The 16,943-nt window shown below is 30.7% G+C and overlaps 2 protein-coding genes across 2 annotated transcripts in view; one reads left to right on the top strand and one right to left on the bottom strand.

The window, feature by feature from the left end:
- Positions 1-399: 399 nt before the first annotated feature.
- On the top strand, positions 400-5,812 carry LOC144837824 (uncharacterized). Its single transcript, XM_078693097.1, has 4 exons — positions 400-772; positions 2,759-2,974; positions 3,323-3,925; positions 5,094-5,812. Exons 1-4 carry the CDS (start codon positions 649-651, stop codon positions 5,354-5,356), a joined length of 1,206 nt encoding a protein of 401 aa, XP_078549223.1. The 5' UTR covers positions 400-648; the 3' UTR covers positions 5,357-5,812.
- Positions 5,813-8,826: 3,014 nt separating this feature from the next.
- LOC144837823 (putative RNA polymerase II subunit B1 CTD phosphatase rpap2) overlaps positions 8,827-16,943 on the bottom strand; it is a 50,718-nt gene continuing 42,601 nt past the window's right edge. The window contains exon 9 of the mRNA XM_078693096.1: positions 8,827-10,565. Coding sequence (XP_078549222.1) covers positions 10,406-10,565 — 160 coding nt within the window. The 3' untranslated portion in view covers positions 8,827-10,405. The remainder of the gene's footprint in view (positions 10,566-16,943) is intronic.

Genomic DNA, 16,943 nt, shown 5'->3' with positions numbered 1-16,943 from the left:
TATAATCAATACGTTTTAAATATATATTTATGTATTACAATTACTTAAATCTACAATATATTTATTTAATAAATTGTTAACGGTTAGACCTGGAAATAAATTTAAACACTCATAAAGTATTACATTTTGGAATCGAATCATTAGTAAGTATACGTAGCTTAATTAGTAACAAAATACAAACATGTATACTGCAGGTATGACACAATGTATGGCCACGCCCATTGTGATGGCTTTATCTAACTTAACCGTCCAATAACGAGTTAATTCGTTGATACAATCATTTTAATTGGCTGCCGCGTTAGAAACCACCTGTCAAAAGATTTACACTGAGCATGCGTACATTGCGATCGATGACGAAGCTGAAAGAAAAAGTCGCGCTTCACATCTGCTTTGAAAACGAGGGCGGGGAGAGAAACAGTGCAGGCAAACATTAACTTAGCTTTTTGAAAGCATTCAAGCTCGTGTTCTTTTGAAAATCAAACTTATACTCATTTGCATAATCTCATCTTTGATGTATATAAACGATAAATCTAAGAGTTGGCCTACACAATCTCTTCGGAGTTTACTAGAACAGCTAGAACCTAATTTTTGAAACAATTGTGTTATTATCATTATCATTTCGTGTTTCGAGTATCTTACTGTGCAGAAATGCCTAGATCATTCCTTGTAAAGAAAGTGCCTAGCAAAAAGGTTGTTTACGCCGGTAACAGAGATGTAGAAATACAGAGCCGTATTGGAAGTGCATTTACACCAGTCGCTCCAAGAGTAAAAGGTACGTTCAATATAAAAAAATATATATTTATTTTATTGTTTTTATATTAATTTTCGAATGTAAAATTTTATTTAAAAAAAAATAATGTTTAATATTCTATTTGAACATTCTGTTTTATTTTTAATGTAATTGTTTACGTATACGGGTTTAAATATGATGGACATTTAAAATATAAATTAATGATTAAACATGTAATACAATTCAAACAGTTAAATAACATATTGTAATAGAACACCTTACTTAAATACTTAAATAAACAGGTTTTTAAATAAATTTTAAGAACATCAAACGAATTACTGGAAAATATATTTTTTAAATACTATGCTAAATATTTGGTGTATTTTACTTTATCCTACGAATATTCAGTTATTTATGACAAAACAAAAATAGATAAAAATTAAACTAGATATTAATTTGTGCAAACAATCAGCTTAGATTGTAAATAACTTCAATGGATTATGTTTAAGCATAGAGATATTACATTGAATATTTACATGATTGCTCAGCCTACAATGTCGCGTGCCTGTGCACGATAAGAATCTGTTGATTGTACAGTCTATCTTAGGCCTGGCCTGGAAATAAAACAAATCGCAAACTTATCAGTCATATATACAGATAAAGAAATATCTATGCAGCTGTTAACATCTAGAAAACTGATTTTCGGCGATTCGTTATCTGTCTGAATACCGGCAGCTGTCGATACAAAAAAAAACAATATTGTTCAAATTTAGCAAAGAGTAGATTTAACATTCAGAGTTAGGCCTATGAATGTATTATTGCAACTATATTTTATGTATAATCTTAATATCCTTTTACTAAAACAAAAACGTGTCTTAAATAAAATATGAAGGAAAAAATAGGAAGATAGGCATATTATGTATATATAATATAGGACTAACTAGTACTGCGGTACATATTGAACTATAGATATTTTAAGCAAAATAATTTCATTTAGAAGCGGGCCTGGGAAATGAAAAGACGAACGTGTTTTAAATTTTTAGTATTTATTCAGATTACATAATATTTAACCGTTAATTTCAAATTGTCTTTCATTTTATTCTACCGTGATTATTATATAAGTCGGGTTTAGTGCACTGGTTTTGTTTGGGTGTGAAAAACCTAAACATAAATGCGTGATTTACATAGTGTTAGCACCCGCACCTATTCAATACAATTCAATAACACGATGGGTATGACCAGGTCTGACTGATCAAAAGACGACCTGATCACCTATTGTTTTGTGTCCTATTTTGAAACAATTTTACATGTCTCTACAAATTAACACACATCTTCAGACAATGTGCTGTGATTGTTGCACCGGCTTTGAAATGCCTTTTCGCATTAAATAACTCTAAGGAAATAATTATAGGTTTCAAGGAATAGGATAGTTAATGTTTAGAAAAATACGGGGAGGTGTTAACACTATTGACAAAGGCTGGGAAAGAGTCGATAACCCGCTCAATATGTTGTCTGTCTACTGGCTAAAATCACAGCATATTAAAATCATTGCAGGGCATATTCTACTCGTTATTTTCTCATCGATATTCCATATTTATAGTTTAATATCTGGAAATTCGTTATAAATATTTACATGCTTGCTTCTATTTCCAATAATAAGCTTTTAATATATATTGCAATATGTTTATATGAAACACAAGTCTTCGTCGTTAAAATTCGTTAATATAGTTTTCATGAAATTACTATACAGCTATATTTAGATAATTTAAACGAAATTTTGCAGATAAAGACTTCATAGAGGCCCATCCAAGCGTGATACAGGTGGCCTATTGAGCCATTATACCCGCCTGTTACATTCGATCTTACTGCCGCGATAAAGTCGCGTGTCGTCCCATCTCGTCGTTTAGTACGCTTGATCGTGTACTCATCTTAGCAGAAATTGTTTTTCTTTGATTTACAAAAAAAAAAACCGTTTTAAAACAAATCATACATGATTCTTATATTTAAATAATTATTTTTATTTTACAGATGTACCACGTGATTATGAGCCATGGGAACGAGGGACATTTAGACCATTTGAGGAGCCAGCAGTGCCGTCGAAACAACTGAGTCCAACACTAGCAATATCTACTAAACTAGCACAACTGTCGGCAAAGACGACAGAGCGACAAACGTCACCATCCTCGGGTCAGAGATGGCCAAGTGAGATTACAGCATACAACATCCCCTCTCCACCCGCAAACGGTACGTCTAATATTCATTGTCAAATAAATTAACCGATGTAAATACTTCGTTGTTAAATTGAATTAAAAATTTATTGACTGTAAGAATACATCAAAACAATGAAAAGATGAAGTTATGAATAAATTATAACCCTTTCAATAAGCACAACTGTTCAAATTCTCACGCTTCTAACACGCATGCGTTAGTTCAATATTATACGATATGAATACATTACGGTTTATGTTTGCATGCTAATTTTTTGTCGACATTTAAAACAAAATTAAGTTTATTGTGATGATTTGAAACGATAAAATATTATATATATATATATATTATATTATTATATATATTTTTCATTTTATTTTAAAGGTGTTATAAGTCGTGAAATGTCGGAGCTCTTAAAGGATGGCACTTTAAGTTATACTGATGTATACCGCGCAAGATTTGCTCAACTTGAGGAGATTATAAATTCAGTTTCTCCCGATGAACTAAATTGGTACCGCCATTCATCACTAAGCATTCCGTCCCCGTACGCTACGGCCATGTTACCCAGAGATATCGCTCTTACAGTTCCACCGCAGCGACGGTACTCCGCCGATTTAGACGAAGTTAGTTCACTTTCACACAGGGCTGCTCAAGGTACCTTCAGGTGTTTGGACTGTACCAAAGTTTTCAGCACGCCGCACGGTCTTGAAGTACATGTACGACGTTCGCATAGCGGCAAGCGGCCGTATGCTTGCGAGATTTGCAATAAGACATTTGGACATGCCGTCAGCTTAAACCAGCATAAAGCGGTTCATAGTCAAGATAGGACATTCCAATGTAAAGAATGTGGAAAGAGTTTTAAGAGATCATCAACATTATCAACACATATGCTTATACATTCGGATACCAGACCATATCCATGTGAATATTGCGGAAAGCGATTCCACCAGAAATCAGATATGAAGAAACACACGTATATACATACAGGTACGTTTAACTTCAAACTTTTACCCTAACGAATAATTTCATACCATGCATAGCTCTATATATAATAATAATGAATTTGAATAATTAGCGATAGTTAAAATGGAACGAATATAGTGAATTGTACGTTGTTTATCAATTATATAATGCAATTTTGTAAAACTACCATCTTAAAATTTAATCGTTAGAATTACAGAGCAAATTATTATATATCGCGATGCCTATTAGGTATAGATGTAATTTTCCTTTGTGTAAAATGATTAATTTTACTGGTATTACATTCTGTTTAAACAAGTTTATAGATCAAAAAATGTGTTGTAAAAATATAGTTAACGTTTTAATACAGATACAAAACATATAAAAATAATAAAATCTTCATTTTTCCATTGTATAGACTCGAAAATGATTAATTTTACTGGTATAATATTTGGTTTAAACAATTTTATAGATCAAAATGTTTTGTGCAAATGCGGTTAACGTTTTAATAAAACTGTAAAATTAGTTTATCTAATAACACATAGGCATAAATACAATATATAAAATATGCACTGGGCACGTGTATTCAATATTTTTTGCTTTGCTGACTTAATAAGTTTTGCTAATTTCTATAAAATATTAGCACATTCCGAGTTTTTAATTCGTGTAATTTGTAACACAAGTTAAATTTAAGATTCTAAAATAACTATTTGCCATCTGTGTGTCGTGCAGGCGTCGGGCGCAACAACGCTATCATTTGCAATTTAATTAATAAGCGCTTTCAACGATTACAACCAGTATTGCCCAATTATTTTTCATTGTATTTAAATTTGTCCCACAAGCAATCTGTTTAATTGGAATTATTCAGTATATATGTAAACGTTAGTTGTGATTTAATAAATATGATCGGCTTAAACTTCGAATCCGATTACTATATCAAAGGCTGTGTTCAATTGACAGATTGAAAACGAATTTTAATAAGCATGCGCAATGACAGTAATTACTGTGATTGTAACACCAAGCTGAACTCTAGCTAATTTCACTTAATTGGCATTTTTAACCGATAAAATGTTTTCAAAACATTATTCGTTGATAAATGACATCGTACGCAAATATTACATGCATTTTAAATTATATGCACAAAACGTGCGACGTTGATGGTTGATTAATAATGTTATTTAATTATATTTTACAGGGGAGAAGCCACATACATGTCTTGTGTGCGGAAAAGCATTCAGCCAGTCATCCAACTTGATCACGCATAGTCGCAAACATACAGGTTACAAGCCGTTTGGCTGCAAAATCTGCGGTAGAGCTTTCCAACGAAAAGTAGACCTCAGACGACATTTTGAGACCCAGCACCCCGATCAGGAACGACCCGTCATCACATCTAGGCCCCCAGCTATCACAACTATTAATGTTCCAGTTATAAACACAGCAGAAATGATCAAAGCATAAGAACATTTTAACGAATTTTAAACAGAGATACATTCCAATTAAATAACATTGTAATATTTAAGTATAAAATAAATTATATACGCATTTTGACTCTTCACGCGACTTCGAATTTGTTTTCATTCACTCAAAAAAAAAAACCTGAACAAACAGTGGATATATATTTTCTTATCTATGCAAAACTAAAAGTTAGGCCCATAAGAATATAAATTAATTTTAACATAGAATAGTCCACAATAAAAGAGTTGATAATTCAATTTTATCAGAGCAGGAGGCTGGTGGATTATGAATAGTACTTTTAAACAAATTCGATTTTGATACCGAATCATTATTGTAAAATTGCAAATAATTTTATTGTATATGTCTTGATATTGTATTATTTTTTGTTATAAATAAATTGTATTATACATTGTGAATAAGATGCAGAAGATTAAAATAATAAAAATGTAAAGAATATTACTTTTGAACTGTCTTATACGATTTTGTTTGCGTATTGTTTGAATTTGTATCCGAACACAGATAGTTGAATATTGATGTATTGAGAACTGAAGAATGGTTGTGGAATGAGTTTATATGAGCTTCTATACATACATTTTACTTTTAATTTTGAGATAGGCCCATGGGCCGACATATGAGTGCAACCACTCGGCCGGCGTCACCAACACAGGACACACAGACGAACTGAAAATCATTGAAACACACAATTGATACATAATGTCCGATCGGATTTTTACAAATTTTTCGATTGTTCTGCGCCGACTGAAACCGACAGTTTGACGTTTAGGCTTATATTATAAAACCTACATATTAAACATTTGCAGTTGACGAGTATGAAAGAGATAATGTTTAAAGACAATATGACGAAAATGATGATGACGTGTTTACGACAGATTTTTTCCCGTACACGGTTGTCGGAGACGGTTCTAATGTAAACGTTTATATTCTACAACACGTAGGCCTAACCCAATGTATATCGTGTCGTTATCATTTCGTTATCGCTATCATTATTTGCTTGGTGGTTATGATGCTTGGCTACCACTCCAAGGGTCCTGGGTTCCCGTCACATGTCAGGATTAAGGACAAATTTACAACTCTACTCCCAAAGACTTTGTTTATGTAGAGCATCTTGTGTATATGTTTGTCGTGTGAACCTCTGAGGGTACCTAATGATCAGAAATTGCTGGATGGATCATCCTCAATAAAATTGTTTACAAAAGAAAAATCGTATCTAGTGTAAATGGCGCTTAATACTTCCTACTGTTATGACGATGATGATGGGGACCGCGACATAAACAAAACTAAGGGATTCAAATTCTTCAATAGAAAATTAAGAAACGGTTAAAATTGAATAACAATACACTTCTATAACAGCTACATTCTTATATTATAAAATAAAAACAGAAAACAAAAAGCGAAGAAAGGAAAAACACTAAACAAGTATTATAGATAATAACATTTATAACATCTTCATTCTTGATACCATTTTACAATACAAAATAGATGTTCATATTCTTCAGCTTTTTAGTATTCCACATAAGAAAATCAGACAACGAAATTATAAATATTTCGCTGTTTATGAATAAAAATCATTGCCTTCGATAGTAAATTGTAATCTTAACAGACCGATTATATCTACACGTTTTCAAAAAACATAAATCATATATAAAAATATGCACAAACGCTGTTGAAGAATTTGAATATTTCCAAAGGGTGTTACATTAAGCAGGAAACCGAATTGCTACATAATATCCATACTAACAAGAAATCTCGTGCGTACTATTATTTATTTTTTTATTTATTCAGGTTTATATAGTAAAAAACATGCAGCCCGAAGGCTGAAATTGTTGATTTACAAAAATATATATAGCCTATATGGAAACACAAATATTTAAAAAAAATACAAAATTAGGCCTATATATGATGAGACTTTCTTTCTTCGGATGTTAAAAAACAGTTTCAATTAAAATAGGCCTAATCTCAATTAAAGACGGTGATACTAAATTAATTTAATATTAATAGCATTAAAAACATTCTTTAATATTTTTATTTTTGTTTGTATATTGTCTTTGGTCGTTTTTTTAAAGTAAATTAATAAAAACATTAGCGTAAGCAGTATTTCGTATGTGCCAATTGATTACATTGTCATGTAATTATGTATGTACAGACGATATAAGTCAATAAATTGAATAGTCTGAAAAAAACTCTCTATTAATGTATGATATCATGATTTGGAATATTTAGCTACATTTACTTAACAGTAACAACTTCCAAGGCAGAGAGGACCAAAAAAGAAGAAAAACCCCAGATAAACGAATACATTAATAAAAGAAGAAATAAGAAAAACACATGTTTTCCACAATTGTAGAGGAAAGCAACACAGAGGCATAAACAGAACAGAAGACAGAAATCTGGCCTGATAAGTATATAACATGAAGATATAAATATTTAATTCTATAAATGACTTTACAAAATAATGTCTTCAAAACGAATTCAAAGATTGTCATGTCTATCTGTAGCAGGAAATCACATTCTTGCTTTCATTTATTTAAAAAGGCAAGCGTCATAAATGGGAAAGCAAAGTATATGACTCGCGGGCTGTATCATATATACTACTGACTCTTGTTCAGAGCATCGTAGGAAGGTCCCATGACATGTTCGTCACATATTACAGATGTTTAAAGGCGAAAGCATAACATGGGGTAAACAAAATAAAAGGAGACATCTCAAACCTATGATCAAAGGCTTAATATAATTATAGAGACTTCTTTTTAGCTGATAACCTTCTTTTGGAATTCATTTTCTCCATGGTGTAGGCAGTATTTATTTATTTTTATTTTTATTTTATGTCTTTAGGCAATGTGGCCAAGGATTACCAAATAAAATGATTGTGATGCAGTATGTACTGTATTTAGAAATTATTTTTAAAAAAAGGAGAAAAAACGTTTATCTTATTTTTCCATGCTTTAGGCCTACTAAACTAATTATTAATCAGTCATTAAGAATCGGGGGAAAAAAAGAAAAAAAACGAGTTAAAATGATTGTGATGCATAATGAAATCGGTTTGTATTTAAAAATATGCTTCTTTCAATCAGTAAAAATATACTGGCTCAGAAACGAATTGCATTCAGAGGTCTGTCATTATCCGCCTAGTCTTTAACTATAACTAGTTTAAAGTTTGTAAGCTGTAACGAGGTGTTAGCCATGTGTGAAATTCCGGTAAACTGTTCATATTTATCGGTCGTTCTAGATTAGATAGTCAGCGATAATTATTATGTCTCTACACTCAAAATGAAACATTTAAATCAGGTATTAACTTCGTAACGAAAAGGTGCCATAACGTCTCTATCAAATAGATCATGGCAACAAAATATCTATTTCTTGATTACTCAAATCAGATATACAGTAGTTAACGCGAAAACTGTTTTTTTAAAGTTCAAAGGTAATAAAGAAAAGTATTTGAATCATGGCTGTTTTTTTTTTTTATTTTGCAATTATATAAAAAATGCCGTATACAAAAAATTAAATAAAACTGGTATGAGACCTCAAACAAAAATACATTCATATTTATGCCCTAAAGTTCCGATATTTTGCCGAAAATTGTAATATAGCACTACTTTAATATCCGTTAAAATCGTTATACTTTTCTTGATATTGCTTGATCTAAATTAATGCAACGTGGCTGACAAAAAAAACTTAATAAAAATACAAAATAGTATTGGAAACAGAATATACATTGATTGCGACGCCAAGTGCAATTCCTCCGTCATTTATTAGTAATTCTATAGATAGGCATAGATTGGACATTTCAAATATGATTTTCTCGGAAAGTTAGCTTTATCGGGTAGAACAAATTATTGGAAAAACAAACTCGTCATTTTTTGGATCACATTTTGAGGACTCAATCTCAATAATAATACCGGTACCCTAGACTAAAAAAGTATTACTTGGATTACATTAAAAAGACCATGTGTTTAATTCTAGATACACACAACTTGTATAAATATTATAAACGGGTTTTGTAATAATACTTTAAATATAAACACCACAGGCACAGAACAAATTCTAAACCGCCCGGTGATATACTGAAAATGTATTCATTAATTTGAAATGATAAGATGAGGAAATCTGTGAGAATGAGGAAATGTGTGAGAATGAGAAACAGTCGTCGAGATTCGAACCCGGAACCTTCTGCTTGAAGGTTTTTTATGTTTTTGCATATAAAATAAAAAATCTATATAAAAAAAAACAGAACATCATAAAATCATAAAAAAGAAATTGACTTCGTTTCAATAATTACATTAACAAAATGTTGTTTACATTCTTAATTATATTTTCAATTTAACTTTACTATCGACATATTTATGCCATGTAAAAGCCTTGAAAGAGCTATGATGTTTAATGAGGACATGTAACAACATTTTAACCGAGGTCAGACATATTTTACGACCTTTCCATAATATAGACAAACAATTTCAATTTGGTTTGGTGGAGAGCATTGGTAGGAAATGGTAGATACAATAGTTCACTGATATTGAATTAGCATTTAATTATAATTTCTTTTTAATCCAACACACATGTGACTCAATTCCATGACATATATATTTTTATGAGGATTAGAAAGTGGTTGCCTTCCTTGAGACAGGACTTGAACCAGGAACAACATTTAGAAAGTATGTTACCACTCTACAGTGCCACTGCTTAACCACCACACAACTACTGTCACTGATTCACATTTAAAACAATTTTAAAAAACAATTGTGATATTTTCATTGGGAAACTTTAAACTAGCAGATTCTTGGTCGTTTTCCAGTATCATAGACAATGTCATTGTCACATATTTATCACATGTGATGCCTGTATCATAAGCTATAAGCCTAACAAAACCCTGACCATACATACAGGTACCACATGTGATACATATGTAAAATTATTACAGAATTTGCTTATGATACTGGATACTATTGTATCAATACCTGGGGTGAAAATGGGGAAAAACATGGGGGTTCTCTGGCTCTAAAGCCTTCTGATTTCCCTATGATTATTATTGGCCTCTTATACCCTTAAAGGATCTTTTTTCACACTTGAATACATCTGTACAAACTCGTCAAGCTTTTCATATTCAATATGAACCTTCTTCAACATGGCCGACAAAAAGTTAACGCCAGAAGAAGATCTCATTGCTGCCGATACAAATTCATTTTTATCAACCAACCTGTAAAAAAAATCGAAAAAATCTCGTAAATAATTAGTTCAGATTTTGATCTTTGCAAATTGCACAAAGACAAACTTTATGTTGAAGACCGTAAATATTTATTGAATGCAGTAATCAGCATAGCATGACTGTTTAAGAAAATAAAAACATAAAATATTTGTTTAAAAATGATAGTATCATGTGATTATTTTAGAAAGTGTATTCGTTTTACTTTGCCAATTGTTATAAATTGTTTGTTATTAAAAAAGTACATACACACTCATTTCAAGGTTTTGTAACATATGCAAACAATTGTCACTTGAAAATATAACTATAAAGAAATATGTCATATAAACCAATCAAATCAGCATAATTGTTTCATAAAAAAGTACATGGAAAAATTGTTTTCCTTGACAGAACTAGAAAACAGTATAATTTAAAACAATATAAAACATTCCATTTTACAGAAAGTTTAAAAATTTGATTATAAAATTGACAAAAAGTGTCATGCTTGTTTGACTGTTATACAAGGACCACATGATCTCAGCCTTTTGTAACGATACACATAGCAACTGAGATGTTACTCTAGCTAAGACTGAATATAAAGGTGCATTGAATGGAACAATATTGGTGCACACATTCATTTGTCTGCGACTCTACAATCTTTAAAACATATACTTACAAATGTATTGTTCTCCAAAACATGAAAATTAATAAAATAAAAAACTTAAGTAGAAAAAACAAAAAAAAGATTCCGCTTACAAAAATGCACAAACCAATAGTGATGTTAGTAGTCTATGAGTGCTGCTTACCTGGATAAACCGACAATAGCCTGTGATCTCCAGAGGGAGGGCTTAGATACGAAAAGTTAAAAGTTCCTAGAACACTCCTGAATCATAATGGACTAGTCCGCAACGACACCCTAATGTGGGAACGTACTACTGTCATCATTTGGCACGAAATAGACGAAAAAACTTACAAAGGCAAATTTAACCAAAAATTCACTGTCTGACATACATTTTGAATATTATTTGCTAATAAATTACACTTTTTTTCAGGTAAATATTTTGCTTCTCAATGCAATTTTTAGTTAAAGTGAATAAATATTATGTGACATTCAACCAAAGATTTTTAACAATTATTATATAAGGGGGACAATATATCTTCAAGTAACACTTGTTAAAAATTTGTTAAAATTGTATTTGTATTTTGTATGCTAGCTCCAATGAACAACAACCGTGATCTGGGCCTACGTGGATAAAATAAAGTTGAATTGAACATGAAAGTTGCTGTTATTCTTACTTTATTGAAAACATCAATTAAAGTAACATTAATGATTATTGCATATCCGTAACAAAATTTAAGTTTCAAATATGATACAGGCCACAATCCACCGGGAATATATAAAGATTGAAAACACATTAGATTGATGATCAAACGCAACAAAATAATTTTCAAAGAGAATGATGCTTATTAATGCTAGAGTACCTCCTCAATCATAAAAAGATTAATTAAGAATGTAAGACTGCATCTTGCTAATTAACTTAGGATTCTTCATTAATGTCTCAGACCATATCCTTGTAATACTGCATTCTGAATAACCATTTCTTTGAATATAGAAAAAAAAATCTATATGCTGCTAAATTTGTAAAAGCTGAATTGAATTTTGGGAAAAACAAATAAATTCCCTTATAACATTTTCAATCTAAAAGCAGACAAATCAACATTTTTTTTCATCAAACAAATTGCACCACTAATGATGTACAACTGTTGAAAGTGATGGTATCTACGGAAGTAGTAACTGTATCAAATGACATAAAAACTGGTACAAAATGCATCATTTTGTGATTTATAAATCTCTAATAACTTTTTATGTTTATATTTAGCATATTTAGTATCAATATATTGCAAAATAATTTAATATTTCTCTCCCAAATATCCTACCAGCCTTCCTTAATATGTCAATCTCAAACATATGTCCACACTCAACAACTGACACAGACACACCAAGGTCAAAGTCTATAAAAAATATTGTTATACAATTTGGGTACAAAATGTAATACTATATAACAAATGATAAACAAACAAACATAGTTCATTATTTTACAACACTATTTCATTCTTTTACAACACTATTTCATTCAATAATACTATACTATATAATATAATATAATAGGCCTAAATCTGTTTGCTAAAAAGGTGATTATCTGAGAAAATGACCACATTTGTACAGTATGGAACTATACAATTCTTATATTAGATACATTCTATACTCTAGATACAATCACATCTGGTTCCACATCTCTTCTGTGGTAAATTTTACAGTACAGTATTTTAGGCTTAAACAATACTGCATAATACTTTCCAAAGTCAAAGATAGTTCCACATCACCTCTACTAAGAAGGTAAATTCTATTTAGTATTTTAAAGACATTGAATATATAGGCCTATGGAACATTTACAAAGCCTAATAATCAAATCTGGCTCCACATAGCTAAATTTTTTTACTATTTTAAACTTGAATATTGAATACATGGTACATTTTCAAGGCCTAACAATCGAATCGGGTTCCACTTCTTTTCTGCTAAGAAAGCAATTCTATTTTACAGTATTTTAGGCTTGAACAAAACAAAATTGCCTAAGGTTTGTAGAATTATGATAAACCAATTGTACAGCGGCCAGTAATGAATTGCTTGTCAATATGATTAATAGCTAAGGCGAAATCATAACCGCAACCTGTACGAAATCCTCCCCAAAGGAATCGAGAAAATTAAGTCTTCGAAATAACGAGTGCGAGACCGCAGTGTTCGACAATGCGTGACCAATTTTGTAACGAAGTGAGATAAGAGAAGAAAAAGATTGTGTTTAGATTGATCAAATATAACCTCCTAGGACAAGCAAAGAATATTATTGTCATCCCACTCAAATAATGTTGTTTTAATCAGTTTTTGGAGTGTTTAGGAAATCTCGGTGGAAGTTTAAAACAATCCTAATTAAAATATACTTGAATGATATGACAAGATAATAAAAAAGCAAAAGGATCAATATGATATGAAATTAAAGAGAATTTGATGATCGCAAACATACCTTTATTTTACTTAATTGAGATATATATAATAAAATGAAAAGGAGTTTTACATTCATTATAAAATGCACATTTGAACATTTGGTTTGTTGAATATTATATTAGTATTGAGAAACAAAATGTGAAAACAAATTCAGTTAATTAGTAAAACTATTATGTGATGTAGTAACAAAAATTACTAATTTTTTCATATAAATCGCAAATCAAGTCAATTTAGTAATATTATATTTAGTGTGTTTCCCTAAAATTATGATTTAATAAATGAACTAATATTAACAAAAGTTTATTCTAAAAATTACTCTTATAATAATTTATTAATCATATTTTTTAAGTCTCAAATCAAAAATGGCATGCTCTGAAAAATCCCAACCAAATCAAATAGGATTAAACAAGATTCAGGTTGATTAATAAATTCATAAACGTGACTAAAGAACAGCAATTTGTGAGAAGACAATATCATAAATTGGCTATTGAATGCTATTAAGCATTTATCAGCATACAATATTCAGTGTGTATTTTACGAGCACCATGGCATCCCAAAGTATTTTTCATTTCTTCACAGTTTCAACTTGTGAAAACGGCGAGCTAAATTGACTTGCATTGTTTTTAACGATAGCTTGTTCTGACACCATTTCTGTGATCTTCTTTTTATAGGACATGCTAATTGTCTTCATTAGGTGCTCGTTCTCGTCGGGGTTTAATTTGAATTCTTCTCGGCGATGACTTTATATGAGAATCTAGGTGTCTAGTTGATATGAGATGTGTCAAATATGATTCTGATACGCGTAAATTATTCAGAGGAATTAAATCCGGATCAGAATGACAAACATTGAAAATTAGCGGCAATAAAAAAATGTATCTAAGCATTCACAGTGTATGTGTTAATACAGGGTGGTTTTTGGAAACTTAGTAATTTATAAACAAGATACAGACAAACAAATAGAACCTAGATTATTTAATAAAATAAATAATATACTAATTTTATTCCAATTAAGTTTGTTTTTGCTGTATTAAGGCACTGTTTTCGCAGCAAAGAAGAGGTAATTTCTATGTTATATATATATATATATATATTCTAACTATGTCAGCCCAAACATAGGCTAGCAAAACCAGGAAAATCAACACTAACATCCTGATGCAACAGAGGCAGAAACCAGCATACCCAAAGAAGATCTTGCTGGAATTATGGCAGACAGAAATTAATTGTGGCACTGTGGCTTGGTAGTTGACATGCTTGCTCACCAATCCCAGGTTCAAATCCTGTCCTAACTTTCTCATATGAAATGCTGTTGGGTTTCTCATCCTGTAATTATGAGTTATGTATTTGCTGTTGGATGGTGTAAAAAGTGAATGTGATTGTAATTAAAATCAAATTTTTAGTGTCTTTGATGCCTTAAAAACAAAAATGAAACAACTATATTTGTGACTAATATAAGTTGATAAAAATAAATAATAACAGTAATTCAATGTAATTCGTAGGCTACCACTGTGTGACAGTACAACCAATATAATTCAACAATAACATGGTAATTACAATGACAATAGTGATTATCAGAATAGGGATAACAACAATAGGCCTAACATTTAATTAGGAAGTGATTAGTAAAAACTGATGATTATCAGCATTATTATGACAATGATGATGGTATTGATATAAATGATAATCATTTTTGTTGTTGCAGAATCTAAAACACCCTCTCACAATAATCACAGCTTTGATAATTTTTGCACACTTTTATGAACTCTGCAACACCCTTTTGTATCCTCTAATAGGGATAGCAATGCATATACCATACCTGGATATAATATAATCACAATGCCTGATGTTGATTTCTAAAAACCCTTTCCAATTTTAAACAGGGATATACATGGATTTAATCATAATACCTAATCTCATATAGACCATGAAAATAATCACCAAAAAAAAATTTAAAACTTAAAAAAAAAAAGCTAATTTCTAAGGGCTTGATGCTGTTTTTTCTTTTCATTCAAAATTTATTTTTGGAAAATCATAAAAAATAATATTGCAAAATGTGTGCATTAATCATAAATGAAAAATAATTAATAAATGAATAAATAAGGTAAATATTTCAATTCAAATAATATATTTTTTTTAGGAATTCAATGAAGACCAGATTACTTTAGGACCTACACTATATCTATATATAAATTATACTTAATTCCGAGATAGGCAAACACAAGTTTGTGAAAATAACTCATTGTAAAATAATGATAATAAAATGGTTTACAAATCAAATCTTGAATTTTACAAATGTGCTTGACATCATTATTAACATTATTGAGTTATTACAGAGTATATTCACTCTTTGAACTGTCATTTGTACAAAGTCTTGATTAAGATGTCAAAATAAAATATTTAATGATATTTCTGTAAGTGATCTAAAATCTCTTTTATCTAACACCTCTAGTGAGGAACCCTTCGAGGTAATTTTGAAAACGGTTTCAGATATTTTTTATCAAAACTTGCTTAGTTTACGATTTCATTATCACTTAAATATGTGTCACATGCATAAGATGCTATTTCCGCGCCGTTGACTACACGACTCCCTGTTCAACCACGCACGTTAAATGAAGTGAGATTACGATTTGATGAGAAGAAGAGCTTTCCAATCTGGCTGACGATGTATATTCAACATTGAGAATCGTGGATCAACGGTGCGAAGCGGAACGCCGGGATGTGATTGATAGTGAACGGAATATGCAAGGCTTGATGATGCGTGATTTTATGTGGTTACTTTGGTTCATCAGTAATGGATTTGATAACAAGTTAATTGACAGTATCACTTCTCTTATATTCTTCAGAATCATTGGCGGTCTCATCAGAGAAACAGACAAATGGTATTTACATTAAAAGCCAAACTGAACTCAAGCCAGCTTAATATTCCCCCCAACATTTTATAAATCGAGGTCAACTAAAATAAGAGTTTTACGAATCACATCGTTATTTTACTGTAATGAATAGCATAGTGTTTTATTACCGAATAAGTGTTATGAAATGGTTGACCATCGAATACTTCAGCTCCTAGGGGGCGCTTTTAAATTGCATTCTTGATATGAGATACAGTACCTAAAATAACACTTATTTTGTATATTAATAATTAAATGTGCTTTAAAAAAAAAAAAATCTAACAGGTATATTTGCAATTACAAAACAGGTGCATATTTGATTTTTCCAAACACTTATTCATGCTTGAGTTACTATTAAGACTGGGCTTGTCATATTATAATTATGTATTTACATGGGATTATAACTGAAAATCGGTAAAGATTACTTAACTGAGATCTATACAGAAT

The sequence above is a fragment of the Antedon bifida genome, chromosome 3 (genome assembly GCF_963402885.1).
Source record: "Antedon bifida chromosome 3, ecAntBifi1.1, whole genome shotgun sequence".
Lineage (NCBI taxonomy): Eukaryota > Metazoa > Echinodermata > Crinoidea > Comatulida > Antedonidae > Antedon > Antedon bifida.
The sequence above is the reverse complement of the archived record's forward strand: the minus strand, read 5'-3'. Positions and strand labels throughout refer to the sequence as shown.

Bases quoted from the DNA above. Each gene is read 5' to 3' on its own strand.
- LOC144837824 (XM_078693097.1), top strand. From the start codon at position 649: ATGCCTAGATCATTCCTTGTAAAGAAAGTGCCTAGCAAAAAGGTTGTT. The intron at 2,975-3,322 runs GTACGTCTAATA...TTTATTTTAAAG, and splicing joins CCCCTCTCCACCCGCAAACG to GTGTTATAAGTCGTGAAATG. The intron at 3,926-5,093 runs GTACGTTTAACT...TATATTTTACAG, and splicing joins ACACACGTATATACATACAG to GGGAGAAGCCACATACATGT.